This window comes from Protopterus annectens, chromosome 6.part0 (genome assembly GCF_019279795.1).
Source record: "Protopterus annectens isolate FY-2018-M chromosome 6.part0, PAN1.0, whole genome shotgun sequence".
Lineage (NCBI taxonomy): Eukaryota > Metazoa > Chordata > Ceratodontiformes > Protopteridae > Protopterus > Protopterus annectens.
In genome coordinates, this window is record NC_056737.1 from 1,108,555,843 (window position 1) to 1,108,583,368 (window position 27,526).

The 27,526-nt window shown below is 44.4% G+C and overlaps 1 protein-coding gene across 1 annotated transcript in view; it reads right to left on the reverse strand.

The window, feature by feature from the left end:
- Nucleotides 1–27,526, reverse strand: part of LOC122803951 (ectonucleoside triphosphate diphosphohydrolase 5-like) — a 759,259-nt gene that overhangs the window by 689,019 nt on the left and 42,714 nt on the right. The window contains exon 4 of the mRNA XM_044073628.1: nucleotides 16,342–16,377. Coding sequence (XP_043929563.1) covers nucleotides 16,342–16,377 — 36 coding nt within the window. The remainder of the gene's footprint in view (nucleotides 1–16,341; nucleotides 16,378–27,526) is intronic.

A 27,526-nucleotide genomic window follows, 5' to 3' on the forward strand; every position in this document is an offset into this window, starting at 1 on the left:
CCTGGGACACTATTTTGAAAACCCAGCGGTCGTTGGTAATGGTGGCCCTGGTGCTTGCGTGAAAGGAGAGTTTTCCTCCTAGGGGTAAGTGAAGGTGGTGTCTGCATAGATTTTGCTTTTTCTTCCATCTTTTTAAGACCTCTTTTGCCTTGGTGCCAAATAAGTTGTTTCTGTGCAAGAGGGCATCCAACAATTTAGATTTGACATGGTCTGGCAAGGGCTGTTCCTTAAGCCATGCATGCCTTCTAATGACAGATCTGATGACTGCTGCCCTGCAAGAAGCTTCTAGGGCATCAAATCCACAGTGCAAGGTGTGTTTAGTTACTTGACTTGCAGAATGCATTAACTCTTGTAACTCTTTAGATTCTGCACAAGCAGGAAAGGAATACATTTTTTGTTTGAGGAGTTCCAGGGTATGCTGCTGAAGTTTTAGCATATGGAACTGACAATTTAGTGCCCTGATAGCAAGAGTAGCTGAGGTGTATACTTTTTTACCCCATCTGTCTAGTGCTCGGGAATCCCTATCTGAGTGGGTGGGATTCTTGGCAGTGGTTGCTTTAATTCCTTTAGGCCCTTGAGAAATAACCTCATGGTCAGCAGTAGGATTTTTAAAAAAAAAATTTGTGTGAGTCAGGGACTCTGTAGTACCTGTCTGGTTTTCTGGGTGCAGGAGCGAGGGTGTCAGGAGTCAAGCTGGATGCCAGGAAAACATCCTCCACAACATCCAGGACTGGGGGATGTGTCAAGGGTCTGTGCTGTGGAAGATCTAAGAATTCTCTGTGTGCTGTGGAAGATCTAAGAATTCCCCGAGTCTCTTTTTTTGACTGAGGGTAGTCCTGAATCTCCCATTGGAAATGTTCCCTTAAGGTATGAAGAGTTTCCCCAAAGGAAAAATCCTCTGGGGGAGAGGCTGAAGGGATGGAATCAGAATCCTCATAAGTAGAGAGAGGGGTTGCAAGTCTTCATATTCAGATGCATCAAAGGCATCAGACTCTTGTTCAGACAATACTACAGGGGACAGATCTCTTTTCCTTTAGGAGGGGGTAGCTTGGCTTCCCCTGATCAGCATAAGGTCTTCCGCCATTTTAAGCATTTGAGACTGAGGCAAGGAAGCAGGTGCCTGAGATTGGGTCGTCGGTTTCTTGGGTGTGGTTCATACCCTGGTCCAAAGAAACTTGGTCATTTTCGAAAGAATGGTAGTCGCAAAAGAAAACGTCGGTTTGTGTCGAGAATCAGTAGTGCGAAGGACTTCCTCGGAAGCCGGTGCCTGCTCAGCGGCTCCGGTCCCATCCAAGGTAGAGAAGACCACAGGATCCTTAGTCGAAGAGTTTTGCGGTATACTGGACTCTGAAAGGGCCTCAGTAGTGGCCTGCGAATCTACAGAAGCGGGCATCAGGGGCTGCGAAAGCACCTCACTGAGGACTGGAGAACTGATGACTAGCTTAACGGGAGGGTCGTCGGTAGATTTGGACTTGTGCGGTCTGTCTCTGTCTTTATCTATGTTTTTTCGGAAGATCTGCTGTCGGATGGCTTACCAAAGCCATATCGGAGTTCGAGGACTGGAAGCGAAAATATCTAGCTACAATAAGGGCCCGACGATGGATAGTTCTGGCATTGAACAAAGCACAAAAGCAACAGCGGGGGATGTTGTGGTCGGGGCCTAAACAAGTGAAGCTGTAAGAATGAAAGTCTCAGTGCTTTCCACAGGTGAGACAAATGTTAACTTTTTCTGACCGATTAGTGCAAAAAAAAGGATCCCCAATGGGGTACTTAGCTTTAGAAGACTTCAGCTTCCATTCGGTAGACAAAACTCAGGTAGCGGCCGACTGGCACTCATGCAAACTGCTTCTGCTTTGGGCTCCACAGCAAGAAAGACTGATGTAATGGTGTCGGCTGTCTTACTTTATACAACCTGATGTCAGTCATGAAGTGACAGCAATCGACGCAGAAATACTAAGCCTCTGGTATTCGGGCCGGCCGAGGGCTATCCTTGCAGGTATAACCTAAATGTGATGACTGCAACAGTGAAACACAAAGAACATCATTATTTCAGCCGCCAAAAGAAATATAAACACCCAAAAAATTTTGGGATTTCCACTTCATCTCTGCTAAACCCTGGTACCAAAAACAATCCCTGACCCCATCCAGACAAAGCACCTAGCAAAATCGCCCCACTCCAACACACATTTCATCAATACAATATCCAGCCTTGCTGCTACCTTTCCTCAAACCAACTGCAACACTAATACTTCTCTACCAAATTCCTCTCCACAAAATACTACTACTTCCTCTCAACCCACCTTTTCTTTCTCCTCTATACCTACTGCTACTATCACAAAACTACTTCTTAAGCTGAAACCTGGCACTAGTGCTTCTGACAACTTACCCCCTGAATATCAACTATCTGCTAAGGCCATTGCCTACCCCATCAGCATACTTTCTTAATAGATCTATCCAGGAATCCTATGTACCTAATATCTGGAAGAATGCATACACATTCTTTCCCTCCAAAAAGGTGGCAACAGCACAGACATCTCCAATTTTTGACCTATTGCCATTCTCTCCCCTCTCTAACATTCTGGAAAAATGTATCCACAATCAATTTCTAGACTACCTACTTCAAAATCAACTCCTCTTTCCAATTCAACATGGATTTAGGCCAGGCCAGAGCACAGCTACCGCTCTTATATCATTCATGGACACAGTCAATCGAGCTCGAGATGTTGGCAAAACTGTATCCTCACTCTTTCTTGACCTTTCTAAAGCCTTTGATACCATCTCCCACCCTCTACTTCTCTCCAAACTCTCTAACCTAGGTATCGCCACCCCCCAACTCTAAACCAGTTCACTAATTACCTAACAAATAGGCAACAATCCATTAAATGATGCAACTTTTTCTAATCATTCCTTGACACATCCACCAGCATTCTCCAAGGCTCCATTTTAGGACCTCTTCTCTTTCGTATTTTCATCAACGACTTTCACTCCACTCATTAATGCAAAGTAATACAATATGCTGATGACTCAACCATTATCTGCTCTGCCTACTCTATTACTGAACTTCTGCAAATAACCCAAAATGCCTTTACTTCTACTGAAACCTGGATGACCAGTAATCATCATTCCCTAAACCCCAGCAAAACCAAACTGCTGCTATTTACTCCCAAGAAAAGCACTCCCATAAATAAGACACATTTTATCATATGCTCATGACCACTACAGAGGTAGTTTTTCATACAAAGCTACTAGGAATTATCTTGGCTAACATGGTCGACAGACCACAATGCTGTGCCGGAGAAGACCTGCACCTGTCGCCCCTGGGATTCCGGATACTGGCTAAGGGTCTTGCTGCCCCTATAGTGCCTTTTTTAGACAAGGTTCAAATGACAAATTTAACACCATAACAGGAACAGACAAGCAACAACTGAGGATAATGCTACTCAATGCTAGAAGTCTAAACCTCAAAATGCACTCACTCGAGGCACTCCTTAAAATGGAGAACACAGACATTTGTGCAGTGACTGAGACCTGGTTCAAGGCTCTAGAGAGCACCCCTGCATTACCAGGCTATAACTCATAGCACACTTTTCGGCCATCTAACCTGGACCAGAACACCAAAGGCGGAGGTGTGGCCATACTCATTAAAGATATCCACACCTCCAGGCTAGCTGCGCAGCATAATGCATCTGAGCTTATCCAAGTGCAACTAACTCTGGGCAAAACTGCAATCCAAATTGTAGCTTGCTACAGATCCCCCACCATGCCCTAGGATTCCCACTCCTCTTTTCTTGATATACTGGAAAATATTAGGGTTCAACCAAACACTCTAATAATGGGCGATTTCAACTACCCCACCATTAACTGGGAAAATTACTCATGTACCAAACTCCTTCACTCAACGCTTTCTGGAATTCTTAAATCCCAATGCCCTGGATCAACTTATCTACACCCCCACCAGGGCCAACAATATCCTAGACCTAGTCATTAGCAACATGAGTGACCGGTGTTCCACATCTGAAATCAACTCCTCGTTGGTCAGATCCGACCATAAGCTAATCACCCTAGATATCCACATCCCGGCCCACCCACCATTAAGGAAACCATGGTAAAAACTTCTCCAAAGCCAACTTCATACTTCTTAAGACAGATGTGGCGAACTTCATGACACCCATGCAGATGGACAATACATTTACGACTGCTGAATCCTACACAAATGCACTCTAAGCACTTACACGAGTGCCTGGATCCCAAACAGAACCAAGACGCTATCCTCCAAAAAAAGGAAGCAAATCTGGTGGCCCCCTGCCATAAACAAACTCTACAACAGAAGAAAGAAACTGTTGCAAAAGCGAGCAAAATCCCGAGTGAAGAGCTCCCTGGTCAGCCTCAGTAAGAAGCTAAGATCCCTTATAAGAAGATCCTCCAAAGCTAGCTACGAAAACAATATCGCCACTGATTCCACGGGCAACCACAAAGCATTTTATAGCTATGTCAAGAATCTCAATGGCAACACCCAGATCTGCTTCGAGTTACAGCACAACAGCACAAAAACTACAGAACCAACGGATATTGCCAACATCCTGGCAGATAGGTTCAGTGCTAACTTTACCCCCCTCTCACCCCCTAAAGGGCCCATATCTATGCAGGAAGAATGCAGAGACCCTGTAATCACATCTATGCAGGTAAAAGCTGCACTCTCTAAAACCAAAAACACAGCATCCATGGGACCGGACAACATCCCAGGCTGCATTTTACACGAACTTCAGAACGAACTGGCTCCCTACCTAAGCACTATGTTCAATCATAGTCTGACATCAGGTTTTGTGCACACTGAATGGTGCACAGCAACAGTTATTCCACTCCACAAAGGGGGAGCCACCACTGATCCTGGGAACTATTGCCCTATTAGCCTGACGAACCTGGTCTGCAAAGCTATGGAACATATCATCATAGAACTCATAAACAAAGACATTGGTAACCTCCAAACTCTGGACCCCACCCAGTTTGGGTTTGTGAAAGGCAGATCATGCCTTCTGAAACTGATCGACTTCTTTGAGGCAGTCACCAAAGCTGTAGACGAGGGTAAGGTGGTTCACACTGCCTATCTTAACCTCGCCAAGGCTTTCGACATCAGCTTCCATTCTGGAATTATAGCTAAACTCACTAAACTAGGTATAAATCCCTACGTCACAAGATAGGTTGCCAACTGGCTCACTGACAGAACCCACACTGTAAAAGTTGCAGACTCCAAATCTGACTTCAAACCAGTGACATGTGGAGTACCACAGGGTTCAGTCCTGGGACCTCCCCTGTTTGGTATCTGCTTCTCTGACGTACAGGCTAACACAGAAGGCATCTGGCTAATGACCTTCGCAGATGACTGTAAACTAGGAGCCATAGTAGAGTCCCCAAATGATGTGGACATCCTACAAAAGGGCCTCACTGAAACAGATGCCTGGTGTCAGAGGCATGGCCTCAAGCTCAATGCCAAAAAGTGCATTGTCATCCCCTTTGGTACAAACTCTGTACCCATGAACTACCACATAAATGGCAGTCTACATTATGCCAAATGTGTGATACGAGATCTTGGGACCCAGGTGGACAGTAGTCTCTCCTTTGATAATCACTTGCCACAGTAGTCAGGAGATCCTTCATTTGGCACACCTCATCACAAAAGGGTTCTCATCCAGGAAAAAAGAGGTCATTGTTCCCATCTGCTCGGCACTCATTAGACTCATTAGAGTACAATGCCTCTTTTGGAATGTACCTCAGAAGACCGGCAGCAGCTGGAAAGGCCACAGAAGTACCTCACAACGAGGATTACTGGCCTCAAACAGATGCCCTACACTGACCGTCTCAAAAAACTCCAGCTTTACTCTGTAGCATATTGCCTACTCCGGGAAGATCTCTGCCTAACATAAAGCTATGTTAAACCCAGAGCTGTTGGACATGCTACACCTAAAGAAATCCCAATCCCTCCGAGCTACATGCTCTAGGGAACTAAACCTTGTCACCACAATAAACAGGACATGCTGGAGGGATAGATTCCTGTCCCAAAGACTTCCTATACTCTGGAACAAGCTACCCATCTATGTCAAGCAAAGTTCCTCATTAGCACTCCAAGAAAAATCTTGATGAGTGGATGGGTAATAGGAAATACACCCCGGGATCACTTCTGTGCCTTTGCTCAACAGGGGCATAGGAAATTAACTTTCTTGGATGGCGTAAGCCAGGGAACCTTGTTGGCTAGGCTTACCTAGGCCCTTGGGCAGATAGCCTACTACCTACCTATGAAAACCTTTCTTTTGACCTCCGTGTTCATAGTAATATCAAAACACCACAACTAGACACTCTCTACAGACATAAAAACTTTCTTAAAAACTCAAGTAAGTAAACCCTTGCTTTAACTTTTCTCCTACTTTCTCTCCTATATGGTGCTCCACTCCTCACCAATATCCAGTCCTCCCTGAAAACTAAGCTGGAGTCCTGTTACAATAAAGTTGCCAAGTTCATGACGTGACCACTGCAAAACACTGCTCCCATCACTGCTCTTCATTACACTCTTAGTTGGCTTGAGCTCCCACATCAGGTAATTAATCACAGCACGTACAATTATTTATAATCCCTCAGATAGTCCTTCCCCCTCTTCTATACTAACTCGCTATCACCCAAATAGAGAACTCAGATAAAAAAAACTTCTCCTCCAAGACGAAAAACCTAATCTCCCAGCTGGTCACATGCTTTATTCTTTCTCTATTGCTAAACTATGGAATGCTCTCCCATTAGCCATTAGAACCACAAGTAGTTTCCTCCTTCAAAAAATCTCTCAGGCTATATCTCCCTGCTCTCTGGCTTTGCACATGCATCAGTTCTCACCCTCCTAAAACTGACTCCCCATGCTTAAGTCATGTCATCTTTATCAACTTCATCCCTCCTTCTAATCTTTCCTTACTAATAATGAGTACATCCACTAAAAGTTTCAGCTAAGTCTACCAAATGGTTACTCTAATTCAATAGTTATGCCTCGCAGGATTGATTATCTTATAATTTAAAATAGCAGGAATTGTATTATTCAGTCTACTACAGTAGACTCCCTCTTATCTGGCCTCTCTTTAACCGGCCATCAAATTTCTGCTGTAGCCCTAGCAAAAGTCAAAAGAGAAGAAAAAGAAGTTATGTACTCACCATAATGTTCCAGGTGTGTTGTCCATCTTCGTCTTCATTCTTACTAGATTGAGTTCGGATACGATCCTCGAGGTCCTCTGCCAGCTCGTGTCTAAATCTCTACCCCAGCATGCACTGGAACCATCCCCAGATCTTCTTTGCCCTAAATTTATAAAGGTATGCCTAACTCCAAGGAAGGATTCAAAGGCTGATGAAGAAGGGCAGAGGTCAAGAGGATACAATTTGATTAGACTCGGTCTTCTAGGAGTAAAAGAAAGGGAAGGGGGAAGGAGGGTGGGATGTAAGAATGAAGGCGAAGATGGACAACACACATGGAACGCTATGGTGAGCACATAACTTCTTTATGTGATGTTGTCCTATCTCGTCTTCATTCTTACTAGGTTGGGACAGCGTCCCTAGCATCTTGATTCTTGGGTGGCTCACAGGAGAATATTCCTCAGAACCATGGATCCAAAGAGGCTCTTTACTTCTGGAGGCCAAATCGACTCTGTAGTGAGTGATAAAGGTATGGGGATTAGCCTATGCTGCTGCAGCACAAACAGTGTCAACAGGCACCTTAGTCAGACAGGCTGAAGAAGTAGCAACGGCTCTCGGAAGTTCTTTATTTTGAGAGTTGTACACAAAAGTTATACAATCTGATAGATATTTAGAAAACATAACTTTAGACACAGAGGATCCTTTCTTTGAATCCAAAAAAGAAACAAATAGCTGATCAGATTTTCAGAATTCTGCAGTTCTACGTAGGTAAAAACGTAACTATGTACATCCAGTTGATGTAACATGTACTCTGCTTTGTTTTCATAATTTGGGAAGAAAACTGGTAACTCAATATTTTGCTTCAAATTTGTTTCCGAAACCACTTTAGGTAGAAAAGAGGGGTTTGTTCACAAAGATACCCTGTCTCTATGGATAAGCAAATATGGAGGCTTTATGGACAACACTTGCAACTCTGACACTCTTCTAGCAGAGGTGACAGCCACCAAGAAAATGGTTTTCCAGGTCAAAAACTATAATTTGCAAGATAATGCTGGTTCTGGAGTAAAACTATACAAGACAGAATGAAATTCAGATCCCAAGGCACTAGAGGGTCCTTGATAGTTGGTCTTAGCAAAACAGTACCTTTGAGAAAAGCCTTGCTGAGCTTATGAGACATTATATTAGTGCCAAAGTCTCCAAAATGGAAGTTTGAGATCGCTGCTAGCTGAACCCTAATAGTAGCTGCAGTCGCACTTTCCTTGCTAGGAAGTCTAGGATGAAACTAACAGGTGCAGAAAAGTGATCAATATGGTTATGGGCAGCCCATAAGCAGAATCTTTTCCATTTGCTTTTGTAAATCTTCCTCGTTGAAGACTTATAAAAAGAAATTAGAACGTGTTTAACTTGGGAAGAGAGGATTGGGAGCCTGGCTATCGTTGGAATTGGAGCAGCCATGCTGTCAGATTGAGAGTCTGAAGGGATGGATGGAGTGTCCCTGACACATGAGTCAACAGGTCTGGATCCGGGTCCAGAACCCATGGCTCCTCCCAAAGATGAAGCCACAGGAAGGGGAACCAGATTTGGCAAGGTCAGTATGGAGCAATGAGTATAAAGTCTCTTCCCAACCAAGGACTTTGGGAATTAGTGGAAATGGGGGGGTGTAAAGGAGGCCAAGGGCCAATTGGGTACAAGTGCATCCCTTGGTGACTCCCCCTGGGAGGGGGATGACAGCAAAGTAGCTGCTGCATTTGGTATTTATGGATGTCGCAAACAGGTAAGGCTGGCCCCATTTTCGGAAAATTCTCTCTGCTACTTCCCATTTCAGGGACCACTCGTGAGGCATCAGAATCGCTCTGCTGAGTCTGTCCGCTATCACTTTGGATCTCCCCGGGATGTGCATTGCTACCAGAAAGCACTGGGAGGAGGTTGCCCAATGCCATACTCTCAGAGCCTCTTGACATAGGGGGTAAGATATGGTTCCTCCTTGTTTGTTTATATGCCATATGACTGACATATTGTCCATCTGGATTGCAATGGTTCCTAGGGGATAGAGTCCTCGAATGCTTGCAATGCTAAAAGCACCACTCTCATCTCTAGGACAATGATGTGCAAGTGGGCCTCATGGTTCCTCCAGGTGCCTTGAACGGTCTTTCCCAGATAATGCCCCCCCCAATCTGGGAGGCGTCCGTGGTCACCATGGCCACTGGTTGGGATTGAACAAACGGTTGACCTACAGTAACTTGAGTGGAGTGTAGCCACCATCGAAGGTCCTTTTTGCAAGATTCTTTTATAACTATTTTGTGAGACATTGGTAGCTCCTGCATAGACCACTGAGTGGACAGCTACCACTGAAGAATCCTCCTATGCAGATGTGCTAGGGGAACTAAAAGTATTGCTGCTGCCATGATCCCTAGAACTTTTAGAACTATCCTTGCTGGGGCTTTGTTTCTTCTCAAAAGATATCTCACTTGGTACCTCAAAGATTGGACCCTTTCTGGTGGAAGTCTCGCCATCATCTGTGTCAAGTCTAATTCTGCCCCTATGAATACCACATGCTGAGAAGGCACTAAGGCAGATTTTTTTGTAGCTTATGGTAATCCCTAGGCGGGAGCAAAGTTGTAAGGTTGTATTTTTGGCCTTGATTAGCCGATGCCTGGTTCTGGCGGTTAACAGCCAGTTGTCTTAAGTATAGAAATACCCAGAATCCTAGATGCTTCAAGTGAGCCACTACTACTGGCATACATTTGGTGAACACTCTGGGGGCTGTAGTGAGGCCAAAGAGCAGAGATTGAAGCTGGTAGTGACTGGCTCCCAGCCGAAAGTGCAAGTATCTCCTGGATTGCCTGTCCATTTTTATGTGATAGTATGCATCCTTGAGATCTATATATCACATCCAATCGGTATCGACTGCAGTTTTACCATTCGGAACTTGCTCTTCTTTACTGTTGTTGTTCTTCTTTCGGCTTTTTCCCAGTTAGGGGTCACCACAGTGGAACTCCGGTCTGCTAATGATTGGCAGTAGATTTTCACGGTGCCGAGGTGCCAGCTCGATGCCCAACCTTCAACGAAGGCATGCCCATTCACACATTGCTTTCGAACGCCACTTGACCATGGAAAGGACATGCAGACTCCACACAGAAGGTGCTCCAGCCGAGAATCGAATGGGAGAACCTCTTGCTGTGAGGCGACAACATTACCGCTGCACCACCGCGGCACTTAACTTGCTCTTCTTTACTGAATTGTTCAAAATGCTGAGATCCAGAATGGGCCTCCAAGTCCCCTGTTTTCTTTGGAACTAAAAAGAATCTTTAGTAAGTTCCGAACCCTAATTGGTCTGCGAGGACTTCTTAGATGACTCTTTTGTCTAACAACTTTTGAATTTGTACAGTTGCCTGTTTCTTTTGACTGGGTGGAACATCTGGAACTTTTTTCATCTTTGGAGTGGGGAGGGAACATGGGATGATGTAACCTCTGGATATGATGCTTTGTACCCATTTGTCTTTTGTTAGTTGTCGCCAGGCTTCTGGGTACATAGATAAGCGACCCCCGACTGCCTCCAGAGCTGGACAAATCGGGCCTCCTTTCAGGAGAGCTGAAAGGGCCGACCAAAGAAGGATTCGCTGTCACCCTGATTTTGCAGGCCTCCTCTTCCATGAGGTTGGCTTCTTCCATTATTCTTTCCCCCTCTGCATCTGGAGGAACTTTCACCATGTGTGCCCTGAAAATATCTCTGTGATTTTCAGAACCACATCTTGCCACTACCTCTCTGACCTTTGGGATAAGGTCTAGTAGGCATGGAAAAATGGACTCCTACAGCAGACACAGTCTTTCCTTCTTGTTCACACCTGGTCAGTGTGTCCTTGACCTTGGGCCTAAACAAGGACGAGCCATCAAATGGGGCATTTACAAAGGAAGACTTAAGGGTTATGCAAAGTCACATAAACGCATCCAAGTATGTCTCCTTAGGGAAATTCCAGAACTCGCTACTCTGCTCGCTCCATGAGCTGCATAGGAGATGAGTCTCATGGAGGCATTAACAACTGAATTTAAGGTAGTGAGCTGAGAAGATACTTTATTTGCATCCTCTTCAGCTACTGAACTTTGGAGGGTATCTCCTAGCTCTATCAGGAGATCCCTCTGCAGTCTTGTAAAATGGGTGAGATAGTTCAGCGATCTGGGAGAAAAGGCCGCTGAAGAAAAAATGCACTTTATATACCTGTCCATGGTCCTGGACTCCTTGTTCGGGAGATGGACAGAAGAAAGTGTCAGAGTTCCTCCTTACTGCCCGCCGCCGCGACCATGGCATCGACTGGGATTCCTTTTGCCAAAAAAGATTTGTCAGAGGAGGGGCTGTAATAAATTTATTTGGCCTCCTAGGAGTAGGCTCCATGGAATCTGGGGAATCCCATGCCTTTTGAGAAACCAACTCAAGGACCCATCAAAAGGCGTAGTCACCCAAGAGGTGGAAGGGTGAGACCCAAAAGCCTTCAGGTATACGGACTCCTCTGCCAAAGGGTTAGACTACTTCCAACCACCTCTCTGTTTTAACATTTCCAGGATGTCTTCAAAGGAAACCTCATCAGGAGGTGACTGTGGGGACCCTTCTGCCTCATCGAGGTCCGTATCAGAAGTGATGGACTCCTCTGGGGAGTCTAAGTGCTTCCTATTGCACGGTCTCTCCCGTGGGACCTCCTCAGATGGGTATTCTGGTGAGGTTTTGGAGGAGTGGAGGGTACCCAGTAGGGCAGCCTGAGGCCTAGGGTCTCAGTGTCCCTGTGGATGCAGGGGTAAAGAGGCAGGCACCGATGCTCTCGAGGGAGGAATATCTGAAGTGTCCTGTGGACCTGTCTGTAGCGACAGCACCCTCCTCATAACCTCAAAAGCCCCCCATCCCTGATCAGAGGATATCCCTGGATCCGAAGAAGCTGAAGGACCCCCCCCCCCCCGGATCCAAAGATGATGGACCTGATGCCAAGGTAGGAGCTGAACTCACCTGAGCTGAGGCCTCGAGAGGCAAAGTCAGTGCCAACAGCTGTCTGATCCGACTGGCCTTCCCGGACCTGACCAGAGTGTCAACTCCTAGATTCCTCTAGCTCCGGAGGAGCAGAGGATGTTCGAGCTGTGGTCAGATCCGGGGAACCCATGGTTGGTCTCGGATCAGATGCCTCCACTAGTACCAACTCCAGACCTTCAGACTCCAAAGCCAATGGTTGTATTGGAGGAGGACTTGTAGCAGAGGAAGTGGTTGTATTGGAGGAGGACTTGTAGCAGAGGAAGTGGATGTTGTAGGATCCAAAGCCTTGGGGGTTGGATCCAACAGTAATTTGGCCAGTGCTGGTGTCTGTAAGAGCTTCTGTACCACCAGAGCCACATCATCGGAAAGACTCCTAGAAGCTCGGGTCGAGGAGTGGGAGATTTAGCCTTTTGTAAAATGGGCAATCTCAAAATAGGGAGACTGGCTCCAAGGTTGGTGACTGGGTCCTAAGCTCAAACTCCACTGGCACTGAACAAGAAGGTGTTGCAGCCAATGAAGCCCTGTCTGATCCAACAGAATTTGGACCAAAGGAGGACAGTCGAGGGATTTTGTATGCCAGATTCAAGGATGAAGAAGAGGAAGGTCTTTTTTCCAGATTTTGAAGATTTGTCTGATTTGTCAGACTTGGCAGAAGGTGACTTATCCGATCTGGAAGAACCTGGACCTTCTTCCAGTGCCTCTGAGAAGGGGGTTTTGGTAGACCTTTTAAAATCAATTTATTTTTCCTCTCCAGGAGGGCTCTATGATTAAAAGAGTGGCAAATAGAGCACGACTCCTGGAGATGGACAGCCTCAAGACAATAAACACAAAGGATGTGTTTATCGCTGAGGGGCATCTTTTTGCTGTATCTTTCACACTTTTTAAATCCCATCAGTTTAGAATCCTTACCAGAGAGAGAAAAAAACAAGGAGACAGCCCTCTAACTTAAACGGGCTCTGTTACAGCTCTCTAACTTAAACAAACTGTACCACTACAATACCAACTACAATTAAGAATCTGGGAAGGGGATAAGCAAGAAACACAAGACTTACAGCCCTCTAACTTAAACAGGCTCTGTAACAGTTCTCTAAATTAAACAAACTGTACTACTAATACACCAACTACAATTAAAACAAGCCAGGAAGGGGGAACACAAGGCCTAGCAAAAAAACGATGGCCAAAAATCCCACAACAGCTCAAATACAAAAGTACTTTATGAGAAGTAGACACACTAAGCTATAAAATTAAAGTTATCTAAGAATTATCGATAAAAAAATCTATCAAAAGAAGTTATATTTAGCCAGAGCTAGAAGATGAACGCTCCATCTGTTTAGCAGCAAATGAGATCTGGGGATGGTTCCAATGCATGCTGGGATAGGGATTTAGCCACGAGCTGGCAGAGGACCTTGAGCTTGAAAATAAAGGCTGAGATGGATACGAGGATTGGATTTGAACCCAATCTAGTAAGAATGAAGGCGATAGGACAACATCATATCAACACTTACACCTCCTCTGGGCTAAATAATGACAAACATTTGAGTTTTAGACTTAATATTCATTAGAAAAATGCATACTAACACAAATCATGTTATTCTAGCTGATTTTATAACCTATAAATGCTATTTTGTATGCTTTTTCTGATTAACCAGCCATTCGTTTATCCAGCCTAAGGTCCGGTACCAGAGAGACCGGATAAGAGGGAGTCTACTGTATATGTGCCTTGAACTTATTTCTCTGCTTTGTATTATCTTGTATTATAAGGTATTCTACTGTGTATTTGTACTGTGCCGTTTTCTGTGTTGATCATTAAGTACCGTCATACTAATTGACTTGTGGAGCTTTTCTCCCTGGGCCTCCACTGAAAATGGGCTCTGCTTGGCAGAGTGGACTTTCCTGGTAAACAAATTTCAATAAATACATAAATAAATGTGGTGTCGACCATCAAGCCATTTCCCAGAGAGAAGTCCAGAATGGCCTCTCCTTTATTCCTGTTGCCCCACCCATGTGGACCCAGGCAGTCCTCATATCCTGTTCTGTTTGTTCCGATATATACATTCAGGTCATCCATTATCAACACCAATTCATGTTGTCCTGTTTTATCTGGAAGGTCTTGCAACTACTTTCTGAATGTATGCTTCTCCTCACTATTCACAACCCTGCTTTGAGGCACAGGCTGAGATTATGCATACTGCCCTATCATTAGGCTGGAGTCTGATTGCCATGATTCTGTCACACTAAATCTGATGACATCCCTCACGGTCTTCTGAAACCTCTCCCTCACCACAATTCCCACACCATTTTTAGTCTGTCATCCTGAGTCTGGATTCCAAGTCATATGGGATTGCTGCACTGCCCTTTCACCTAATCTCCTGGATACATAGGATGTCTCACTTCCTCCTTACCATCTTGTCATCCACTTCAAGTTCCGTCCTTTCAGTAAATCTACATTAACTGTGGCAATTCTTAGTTCACATTTGGCAGGTTTATTGATTTCACGTCCAGCTTACGCTCAACACAGCTATCTCAGGTAACCCAGGCTGGATAACTGGACACCAGCCAGCAGCTTACTGGCCCAGGGCTGCTGGCCTTTATGGCAGGCACACACTGGCTAACAGGGGGCACATACTCCCCTCTCACCATTAGTATGGGTCCCTGGTGTAGGTCGAAATAGGCAGAGTCCTCAACCCACTTATCACCGGCAAATACCCATGCCCATTTGGTGGCATTAGTTAATATGACCATATAACCTCTAGCCATATTTTTACATCATTTAGTGGCTACCCCTGCCACAGCGTGCAGTCTGTGATCCATGTTCTCCAAACTTGAGGATAATGCGCACCACAGTAGATGTTCAAAGTGGTTGGTCTATACAACTTTTCACCTAGAAGGCAACTTGGGAACTTATTTATTATGGAAAAAAGCAGCACTAAATGTCCTTCCTGTCCTGCCCTGCATCAGGATCTCCCCTTTTAAATACTCATGGCCCCCAGAAATATCCATTCACAAATGAGAAGTATTAAAATTATAATCATGGTAAGGAAAATGTAAACATCCAATGGGAAAATACAGCTAGTCTTAAAATGGCCCTTCAGGGCAGGTAGCCTAATATTCATCTATGAACCTAAACAAATCAGGATCAAGATCCTAATTTTTGACACACAAAAAAACTGCCATATGCAGGGGCTAAGCGTGCTTTCATACTGTTGAGTGTGATATCATGGCATGCACTAGTGTAGGGCACAAGCACCTATAAATGTACATCTTCAGAGGAAAAATGTCAAAATTGAATGTAAAATATCAAACTATAATGTAAAAATGGACATACTGCATCACTGATCTTTAGCTTTCCTTTGCTACAACTGCCACAATGATATGCCCCTTTGGCAGGTATCTGTCGAGACACTGCCAACAGGTAAAACGTCCACAGATATGCCTTATTAAAAGGATACAAGGCTAAAACTACATGTCCTGAATGGACCAACTCAAAGCCCTGTCACTATACTAGATATCCTAAACACTGCTAAGTGGGAGCTGTGTCTAGCATGCAAAGCATCCTCCACCCCAACACTGATGGATTTATTGCACATCACCAAGTCAAATAGCATCAGAAATACTCTGTCCAGGGATCTAAGCCTCTTCTACAACATCAACAGAATGATTTGGAGGGACAGGTATATCTCGAAGAGTAAACCATTGCTCGGGAACAGACTCCCTATCTTCATAAAACAAAGCTCTGCATAAAACAAAAGTTCCTCCCTGTTCATATTCAAGTGTAACTTGGATCTATGGATGGGACACATAAAATTTAACTCGACTGCCCCTGTGCTATCAATGGCCAGAGGCAGCTTCCTAATGCTTTATTCCATGCATGGGTCCCCTCAAATTATCTATGGTATGATCCCAGTTTCTCTCATTAAGGGTAATGTATAAATAATCAATCATGGAATGGGCAAAGCCAATCTCTAAATCAAATGTGACAGGTTAATTTGAGCACAAAAAAAGGGGAAACTGGCTAGTCTTAAAATGGCCTGCAATGGCAGCAAGCCTAGTATTTACCTATGAACCTATATGCAAGGCAATTTAAGATTCATATTGTATTAAAGCATAAATACAGGTAACACAGCACAATTTGTCCTGTATGATAGTAAACAAACACCATACTCTACCTGTTAGAAAGTTGATGGTAATCCAAGCTAAAATACCTGAAAGACAAATAATGAAGAAAGAGCTTAAAATTGTGTCTTGACACTCATGCTGAATGTTATGAATACACTTGTAGTTAATATACAAGAAACTTTTGTCTCTGTCCTATTTTGCATAAAAGCAAAACATGCACAATGTAAAAAAATGAACAGAATTCTCAAAATGTCATTCTTCACAAGGAGTTTACTTTTCTTCCATATTAATTTTTTTCATAATTATTCACAAAAATATACATAACTGCCCATTCACAAATGTCTGTATAGTACAATATTACAATACATACATAATATACTTGGGAGGTCATCAACGAGGTACATGCTGTAAGCCCAACTGTGTTAGATTGCTCGCCATAACTGCAGAGGTATGAATACATGGATCACTGGTCTTGTAAAATTATTTCCACACAAAATTATCCACAGGTGGATACAAGTCCTTTTAGCCTGTTGTGTAGAGAACAGAAAGGAACTCTTCCCTTCACCAAATGCACAAACTTGTAAAATGCAGAGCAGTCGGCACAAGCTTCTGTGTCTCTCAAGCAAGAAACCACCACAAAGTGTGTTCAAAACCCCTTGAAAAGGTATCCATGACATACTACAGCAAATTTTCATCAGATGGAAGTCAGCAAAAACATTACCAATACTGTAAAAGGGCGTCCTGTAGAGTAATCATCATCACCATCATCATCATCCCTCTTTTTCCCATTTTTCTACATGGGGTTGGGGTGTTGCGTTAACTATCGCCAACTCTCTCGATTCAGTGCTACACTCCTGCCTTCAACACTTATGCCTGACTGTTGCAGATCTTTCACACAATCCATCCACCTCTTTGCTGGATGTCCTCGCTTCCTCTTACCTTCTTCCTGTCTGTCCCAAATCATCTTCACCTGATTGTCTTCTGCTTTTCTGCACGTGCCCAAACCACCATAATCTGTTCTCTTTGATCTTTTTTGCAATTGGAGCTACTTTGGCTTCTGCTCTTATGTCCTCATTTCTTCGCCTATCTCACAGTGTGCATCTTATCACCTCTCTCAGGCACTTCAATCACCTCTAGCTTCTTCAACTGTTCTGATTTTACTGCCCAGGTTTCTGTACCATACAGTAGTACTGGTCGTACCACTGTCTTGTACACCTTACTTTTCAGCTTCTTTGGCATTCTTCTGTCATAGACTACACCTGATACTCTATGCCAGTTGGCTGCAGCCCCTCTGATTCTAGCTTTGACCTCTTCATTCAGACTACCCTTCTCCTCAACTACTCCTCCCAGATACTTGAAGCGGTTTACCTGTTCCACTAGTTTTCCTTCCATCTCTATTCTCAGCTTCTTCTGATTTCCCCAATTTGCTGTCATTACCACCATCTTATCTGTGTTTAGTTTCATCCCATGTGCCTTCAGATTTGCATTCCATTCTCCTATCCTTTGCTGAAGTTCTACCTCAGAGTCTGCCTGAACTGCCACATCGTCTGCATACAGCAGCTTTGTTGATCCGTCCTCTCCAACCTGTTTGCTAATGTAGTCCATCACCAGTATGAACAGTAGTGGGCTCAGAGCTGAACTCTGATGTACACCCACACCCACTGGGAACCCTTCTGTGAGGCCGAACACCATCTGTACTTGAGTCATTGGGTCCTTGTACAGAGTTGTCCATTAATTCTACCAATGTTTCTGGGACTTCAGACCACCACAGTACTGCTCAGATCAGCTTTCTTGGGACCTTGTCATATGCTTTCTCCAAGTCTAGGAATGCCCAGTTGGACTCTCTCCTCATCTCTAGCTTCTTCTCAAATATCTGCCTCAGTGCAAACATCGGGTCAATTGTGGTGCATCCTGATCTGAATCCAAACTGCTCATCTCCCATCTTACATTCTACTACTCTGCATATCAGTTTATCAATCACCCTCTCCAGAACTTTCATGCAATGTGATAGGAATTTGATGCCTCTGTACTGCCCACAGTTGTGGATGCTGCCTTTGTTCTTGTACACTGGCATGAGTATGCTTATTCTCCAATCATCTGGGATACACCTTTCTCTCCACACTACTATTAGTACCCTCATGAACCATTTCTCCCCTATCTCACCAAGCATCTTTATCATATCTGCTGTGCCCTCATCTGAGCCTGCTGCTTTCCCTGACTTCATCTTCCTTGGTGCTGTTCTTACTTCTTCTAGGGTGGGCACCTTGTCTTCTCTCATTGTAGGCCGTTTCTGGGGCAGTACAGCTTCTGTGGGGTTTTCTTCATTCAGAAGCTGCTGGAAATACTCCTTCCATCTGCCTTTGATGTCCTCTGGGCTGATGAGCAGGTTGTTGCTGGCATCCCTTATGAAGGGTGTCTGACTATCTTCTTTATCTTTCTGTCTTTGCTTTGCAACCTGATATAGTTTCTTTGTGCCCCTTACTGAGTCACTTTCCAGAAGATGGTATAGTGCCTCCGATGCTGTATTCTTTGCTATTGCAACTTCTTTCTTAGCTTCTTTGTTAGCCAACCAGTAGTCCTTCCTAGCCTGGTCAGTCTTTTCTGTCTCCCACTCCTAACTGCATTCCTTTTTTCTTTTGATGGCTTCCTGGACTTCTGCATTTCACCACAAGCTTTCCTTATGTACCTTATTTCCATACCTGGCTCGGCCACATATCTTTTCTGTAGTCCTAACACATGCTGTTTTTAGGTGCTGCCATTCTTCTTCAACTGCACCTATTTTCTCCTCTTCTTAGGGTGCTAGAGCCCTGAGTAATTCCTTGAACTGTTGCACTTTCTCTCTAATCAACATCCAGGTCTTCAGCCTGGTCTCTGTTAACCTTAGAGCCCTCTCTGACCACTGCTTGCAGTCGATTGTGGCAACTAGTGGTTTATGCTGTGGGCAGTCTGCTTCCCTGGGGATGACTTTGCAATCATGGATTCTACCCCAGTGCCTTTTCCTTACTAGGAGGAAGTCTACCAGAGTTGCATGTTGACTACTCTTGTATGTAATCTTACGACTCTCTCTCTTTCTGAACTATGTGTTGGTTACTATCAAGCCATTTACCAGACAAAATTCTAGAATGGCTTCTCCTTCTTTATTACTGTTGGCCCACCCATGTGGACCCAGGCAGTCCTCATATCCTGTTCTGTCTGTCCAGATATGTGCATTCAAGTCACCCATTATCAACACCAATTCATGTTGTCCTGCTTTATCTAGTAGGTCCTCCAAATGCTGTCTGAATACACTCTTTTCCTCACTATCACTACCCTGCTGTGGGGCATAGGCTGAGATTATGAATACTGCCCTATCATTGCACTGGAGTCTGACTGCCATGAGTCTCATTAATTCTGATGATATCCCTTACTGCTTTCTGAAGCCTCTCTCTCACCACAATTCCTGCACCATTTCTAGCCTGCCCTCCACCTGAGTAGTAGACTCTAGATCCCAAGCCAAGTGGCTTTGCTTAACTGCCCTTCTATCTCATGTCCTGGATACATAGGATGCCCAGCCTCATCCGTATCATCATGTCATCCACTTCCAAGCTGCATCCTATCTGTAAACCTGTATTAAGCATAGCAATTCTCAGTTCATGTTTGGCTGACTGGTTGGTTTTACATCCAGCTTTCACTCAACAGAGCTATCCCAGGTAACACAGGCTGGGCAATGAGACACTGGCCAGCCAGTAACTTACTGATCCAAGGCTGCTGCGCTTTATGGCAGGCACACACTGGCCAAAAGGGGCACATATACCCCTCCCACCATTAGCACAGGTCCCTGGCGTGGGTCAAAGTAGGCCGGGTCCTCAACTCAATCACCAGTAACTACCCATGCCCATTTTTGGTGACATTAGTCAACATGACCGAATCACCTAGAGCCATATTTTACACTGTTGAGTGGCTAGCCCTGCCACTGTGCACAGTCTGTGATCAGTGTTCTACCTTGAGGACACTGCGCACCACAGTAGATGCCCAAAGCGGTTGGTCTGTACAACTCTTCCCCCTATAGGCCACCATGTAGAGTCTGTGTTGCTGCCCACAGCTCCTGTAGAGTAAATAAAATACTTATTCTGGCAAAGAAGACCAAAGTATCAAACTCCAGCTCCAACAATGGCATGCCACTTCACCCATCCTTCAGAGGATGTCAGAGAGCACCAGAAATGGGGATAAAGCAGAAAGGAATTCCAAAAGTGGCAACGATCCTCTTATTCAAACGTATTTAAACATCTACAGCTATGGTTAAATACCTTCACACAACTGTACCATGTTGATTAGAAGGATCATTGCTGCAGCATACTCCCTTGTGTGTATATACATAGTACTAAAACAACTAGTTACCTGGGGAAGCCTGGTTTCAGACAAGGGAGGAAGCCTGGTTTCAGACAAGGGAGGAACATTACAGAACACCATGGAGAACTGAAGGGCAAAACCTGCCCTGCTTTTAGACTGTGTATCTAGTCTGAAGTGTTTATTGAAGGCATGAATGGTGGCCCAAGGTGCTGCATCACAGAGCTGACAATAAATAACAGTGGTGGCTCTTCTAGTGGAGTGTAGCCTTATTTAGTCCCCTCTAGCACTTTACCATGATGGTCACAGGAAAAGATGACACAAGTTACCCAGCCACTTGGATCGGGTTTGTGTGGGCACACGTTTGTTCTGTTTCCTGTTTTCCTAGCATAAAGAAGATAACAAAAGCTGATTTATGTACATAAAATATTTGGTTCTATTTCTGTAACACCTTGGTTGTCTGCATCCATCCATCTACCTTATGCAGAATTCTCTATACCCTTGCTTTATGGAGTTCGGTAAAACAGGCAACTGAAAATTAGGTTCAAGATCAGTTCTGAAGCAAAAATAGAAACAAATGCAGGTACCCATATGGTATGGTTCAAGACCAGCTTCAAAACCACTTATGGTTGGGTCCTAAGGGCTACCTTTAATTTTGTGAAAGACCAAATAGGCTTCACTACAAATTGAGTATTTCATAAATTCTCTGGGTAGAAGTGAAGACCACTGAAAACAGAGATCTGAAGTAGTTTACTTCATTTGCTCTTCAACCTGTGAGTCCTCGGATCCACATCGGATCCGACATGGTTGCTTTTTCCAGCCACAGCCCTGAGCTCCATGCTCCTCCCCTTACCCATAATGCCCCGTCTTACTTCTCCCTTCAGATCTCGTTTGCCACCTGAGAGGAAGCAGCATGGTCTGAGCTCCATTGTGATAGTGGTTTCTTTCAAAAGTAATTTATTACCTTTTTTGGCTTTTTCTACCTATCTATTTCACTCCTAACCTATCTATACCTTCCCGGGGTTTTTCATAGCGTTTTTCTTGTATGCTTTTCTATCTTCCTCCCCTCTTTTCTTTCCTCATGGCAGTGTGTGTGTGTGTGTGTGTGTGTGTGTGTGTGTGTGTGTGTGTGTGTGTGTGTGTGTGTGTGCGCATGTGTTTCTTTTGGGCATGTCTTTGTCGGCTTCTTCTAAACTTTGTAAAACCTTTCTCAAAGGTGCCTTTCTTCTCAGACCCCCGGTTAAGGACCCGATTCCTCTGTGGGACCTCACTTTGTTGTTGCAGGCATTGGTTTCTCCCCCCTTTGAGCCTGCGGCATCCGTGGATCTACAATTTTTGCCCTGCAAAAAGTACAGTTTTGTACCTACCATAAATGTAGATGTTCTGGAGATCCTTGCTGCAGTCCTGACTATATTGTATGTCATCCCAGTGAGTCGAATACCAGAGTATAAGGCTGGCGTCGCGTCCCAGCCTTAGACCGCCAGTCGGCGTCAGAAGAATTACTATCATGACGGCGTCGCCATCCTCAGTCTTTCTTTTCCACCATGTCAGAGACAGATGTCAAAGACAAGTCCAAAAACAACCTTAACTGCAAAAATATACAATAATATATATACAAAAAATATAAGCATACAAAAATACCTGCACATAAACCCTGGAAACACCCTGAAACACAGGGAGGAGTAAGGGAACTGGGAGTAGAATCTCGAGAACATCCGGGGAATCAGTAACAACTGAACTGTATGGTGTTCTTAAGTCTTCCCACTGTTCTAGCCGCTGACCTTTGGGTAGAATGACAAAGCAGGTAGAGGGCAAATGGCAAAGTAAGGGGAGCTGGCAAATTGAAAACATGCAGGAGGCAAACAAAAAAGCTGTAAGCAGCTGTGGCAAAGGTAGCTATAGGCGGGTGATAATGAGGTGCTAGTGCTCACTGAACATACTTCGAGCTGAACCAGAATAGCATAGAATATCATATCTGCCAAATGCTGTTAGAGTGGCAGTAGCCCTAGTGGGCCCTAGCCTAATCCCAGCCTGAACCTCTTTGCCATGATACAGAGATAACAAAATGCATAACAAAGCCAGAAGAAAAGCCAATAGTTTGTAGTGATAGTTTGTTTTGACACAGGCTTACAAAAGACACAAAAAGCAAAAAGAAAATGAGAACTACTGAGACTGCAAAAAATAATAGCATATTAGTGCCAATGGCCTAACAAAATTAATGCCAAAATCTAAATTTCTTTATTTTTTTGGATATTTTAAAACGTAGGCAAATGAAGGCAAGGGTTTAGAAACCACACTAGAAACCACCTTAGGCATAAAGGAAGGATTAGTCAAGTAAAAAAACCCTGTCCTTATGGGTCCTGTAAGAAGGTGGGATCTGCCATGGGGCCTGCCCAGGGCACCTGCTTCTCCAGTAATGCCGCTAGCAAAAGCAACAAAAACAGACTTCCATTTCAAAGTAGCAGCAGCTGCAGGCAGCAGTAGTGTGAGAGTCTTTTCCAACACAAAATTGAGATCCCAAGCTTGGGAGTAGGAGGCTCTCATTAGAAGTCTTATATTCTTGCCCCTGTTAAAACTGCCAACTGAACATCACGAAAACAAAACAAGGTGGACAAACAATCATGAAGTGCAGCTGCAGCATGAAGCAGCATGATGATATGGAAAGGAAAGGACAAACCCAATAATTATAATTCATATTCAAATTGATTCAGCCAATCTCCACACCCCCTCTAGAATCTCCAAATTCTCCAAATTGCTCCAAAATAAAATCTCTTCCATTACTTTCCTCTGCACTCTCTACTTACCTAGCCTTCATAATCATTTAATCAAATTTGACAAAACTTGTTGAGGAAGCTGAGACCTGCACAAGATCAACACCTGTTATGCCAAGTGAAGATTGCAGCTGACATTGAGCAGATGGCCGAGCTTCTGAGATAACAGATGAGGCCCTTCAATTACAAAAGCATGAGGAAGGAGCCATGGAGAGCCTTGAGTACAAGACTAGTGCGAGTGGGTACCAGTGGCTGCCGATCATCCTTCTGGAACTATCAAAATCATCCTTAGCCTGTCTTGTTTGGAGAAGAAGAATACCTGGAAAAAGAGAGAGACATGGGTGGTTTTTCAACTGAAGAACATTATTTTCACTCACTGTGTGATGCATCCACTTTGTGCAACTGCTGATGAAACCCCTTTAGTGGATGGCAGCTGGTCTGGTGTGGTTTAGTGGAGAAATGAACAGATCTATATCTGTTCTGAATGAACTGACTGTTTCCAGTTGAAATACATGAAGATCCATTTTCCACTCGTGGGGATCCATGATTCTAGTATGTAATACATCTGCCTTACCTGAGAGTGCTCCTGGCAGAAACCTTGCCCTGAAGGAGTTAGTTGCAGGCTGCGCCTGCTCCCATAAAAAGATTGCGCATTCCCTAGCTTGTACAAGTATGTGCTTGTTGATGTGTGTGTTGTGTGTTGTGTGAAAGCCCTGTTGTCACAGCACCTGCCCTGGAAGGCAACGGAAGAAGCAAGACAGATAAATGCAAACTGGACTGCTATATGTTCCTTCATGTTGATGGCAGAGGCCTGTAGTCTGGCAGGCCACTTCTCTTGTATCACTTTCCCCAAGCGATGTGGCCCAAGCAGTGTCGTGGCATCTGTGGTCTCGCTCTGACGGCGCCTCTGGCGGGTCACCAGAGAGTCCCCTTGTTTAGGTGACATTGATGGAACCACAAAAGGTATTTTTGGAAGGCAACAGTCATGTGCAATGATGACAGTGTGTGTCGAAATCTTATTTGTGCATTGTCCATACATTTTATCCATATATGCAGTGCTTATGCATATGCAGTTTGGCAAGATGAAGCACCAGAATAATGCTTGAAGGACTGTCCTTGCAGTCAAGCTGATACTGATGAGTCAGTTGATGGAAGTAAAGATGTTGATGATTTGTTTTGTCGGGTTTAAAAGGCATCGGGGCTGCTGTATTCAGTCTCCCTGCTGTAAGTCTCAAGCACAGAAGAAACTGGTCTTTGGACTTCATTTATACCTGACTGAACTTTATTTGCACAGACAAAGCTGTGACATGATCTCACAGATGCTATGACAGAGTCAGATTACAGCCAAGGTCTTCGAGCCAGGTAAGTGAGAATCAGGCAGTCGATTTAGCAGGATAGAAGCTAATGCCTTGAAGCCTGGGGCCAAGCTATGACTGGAGCCCAAGAACCTTTGATAAGATAAGGAGAACTGATAATGTAAGTAAGAGAAAATCTAGAGAAAATCTAATGAATGCACTTATTAGAAATACATGAATGCTTAGCCTTCAACTTAGCCTTAGAGGCCAATCCTTACCATCCAAACCAAGATCAAAGTTAGTAACCAGTGATCCTTGCCCATTGAAGGTAGGGATGAATGTTGATCAAGTGTTGATACTAAGGAATGGCCAGATAAGTGTTGAGATGTTCCCCTTCCAAAATTGGTCTCACGAACCAATAAAAATCGAAGCCTTTTTGATAAGCGAGAATAATATCCGAACTACCTGGGTGATACAAACTTGGAGCTGATGAGCCCTTTTTCTTGTAGCTGAGAAACTTGCTTGGGAGCCTTTTGAGCTGGCATTTGTGGGAAAGGACATCTGGCATGCCTTTGAGATCCAGCACCCATCTGTCTTGAGTGATTAAATCCCAATTTGATTTCTGATATCCAGCAAACATCTGTTGAAAAGCTAAGGGCCCAGTCCATCCACTGCTGCAGAAGTCCTCCCAAAGGGCTGCTGGGCGAGTCCTGACCTGGCCTCACCGCAGGTCATTGGTCCCCTGCCCTAGGACGACCTCTGGTCTGAGTCTGAAAGCTGAAACTTGAGCCCTGCCCTACCCCTACCTTGAGCCCCTACTCTGGGAATCTAGACCACTTGACTTGGGAACCATAAAGCAGGATTCCCAGGGCCCTTACTAGCAAATGCTACTATCACTTGGAGGCTGCACCTGCAAAATCTTTAACAGTCTGCATAGACTTAGCTTTCAGTCCAAACTTTTTTAACTGCTTTACCACAGGTCCAAACAGCATCAGACAGTAAAGCTGCATCAAAATCCTAAATAACATGCTCAAGCCATGTCTGATCCTCTAGGCAACAGAACTGGCAAGAGAAGAAGAGACCGAACAGCCACCCTGAGGGAGGCTAGACGAGATGCAAACCACGCAAAGTGCTTACATCAGACACCCAGACAATCCAGCCAACACCAGCAATCAATACCACTCAATGCAGCATCTCAAGCATCATAGATTTCAATTGTGAAAGGATAGATATTCTGATATTTCATATGAAACTGATGATTCCCTAAGCGCCATGGCTAGAGTGGAAGAAGTATATACTTTCTTCTTACTCCACCTATCTTGCCCCTTGCCTCTTTATCCAGAGGGTGCCTCTAACTCAGAGGGTGAAGCTTTAACACCTTTAGGCCCTGAGAAAATCTTTCTGGAGGAGGCCTAAACAAACAAATACTTTGCTTGAAGCCTAGGGCACCCTATAATACCTATCTTATAATACAGGGCAAGGAGGCAAGGAGGAGGGAGGCAGGAAGCCAAAACATCCTCCACCACATTCAACACAGGAGGAATAGCTAAGGGCCTATGCTGTGAATTATGGTTAGCAAAATTCCTAAGCCTTAATCCTGAAAAGTAATCCTGGCCTTCATTCCCATTTTAAAGTCAAGTCTCTGGGTGCTCCCTTCTGAAAATGAAAAATGTCGGGGAGGAAAAAGAGTGGAGAGAATCACATCTGAATCAGAGAATCAGCAGAGTACTCCCACAGAGTTCCACAGAAGACTCTGAACAGTGTTCAACTGTTCACTCTGTTCAAACTCCTGTTCTGTTCAGGCCTATCTAACTCCTGCTATGGGGAACCTCTAATCAGGTAATCAAATCTTCTGCCTTCTTGGTTGCCATTACATTTGCTAGAAGGGTGTCAGAGTTTCAAGCTCTTTCTATCAAAGTCCCTTACATGATCTTTCACAAGGAGAGAGTGTCGCTATGCACTAACCCGTCCTTCCCAAGGTAGCTTTGGAGGCCAATATTAATCAGATTATTAATTTACCAGTATTTTTTCTGAACTACCAGAACAAAGGGGAATACAAATTACATTTATTGGATGTACATAGGCAGTTGAAGTTTTATCTGCACAGGACTAAACCTTTCCACAAGTCTGATCAGCTTTTTGTGTCCTATGCCAAGCCCTTCTTAGGTAAACCCGTCTCAAAGGTGGCTACTGCTCGCTGGATTTCACAATGCATTGGCCGGGCTTACTCAGCTAGAGGTTCGTCTCTTCCAGGAAGAGTGAAGGCTCATTCGACCCAATCTATGGCTACGTCAGCGGCCTTTTGGTCTAGGGTCTCTTTGGATATTTGTTCAGCTGCTACTTGGGCCTCATCTCACACATTTATTGCTCATTACAAACTGGATTTGGTCTCTAGGAGTACAGCATCCTTTGGTTCTGCAGTGGTACAGAATATCCTTCCATGAGGGCCTCCCAAGAGGTAGGTAGTTGGAGACTCTGTCCCACAGGTTGAAGAGCAAATGAAGTAAACTACTTCAGATAAAGAAGTTATGTACTCACCACAACATTCCATCTGAGTAGTTCTACTTCTTTGTCTTCAACCGTCCCCCCTCCTTCCCCTAACCTTATCCTTTGGGATATGACATGTCCTTTGTACCAGACCGTTATTGCTGGGTTCTTTGGTTCTGTCAGGGCTAAAGTTCTTTTGCAATGTTTGTGTTGGAGGATAAGGTGTTATTTGGTCAGGTATCTGATACCTGTTAGGCAGTAAACTCGATCTGAAGGGAGAAGGGAGACATGAGGCATTATGGGTAAGGGGAGGAGCATGGAGCTCAGAGCTGTAGCTGGAAAAAGCGTCCGTGCTG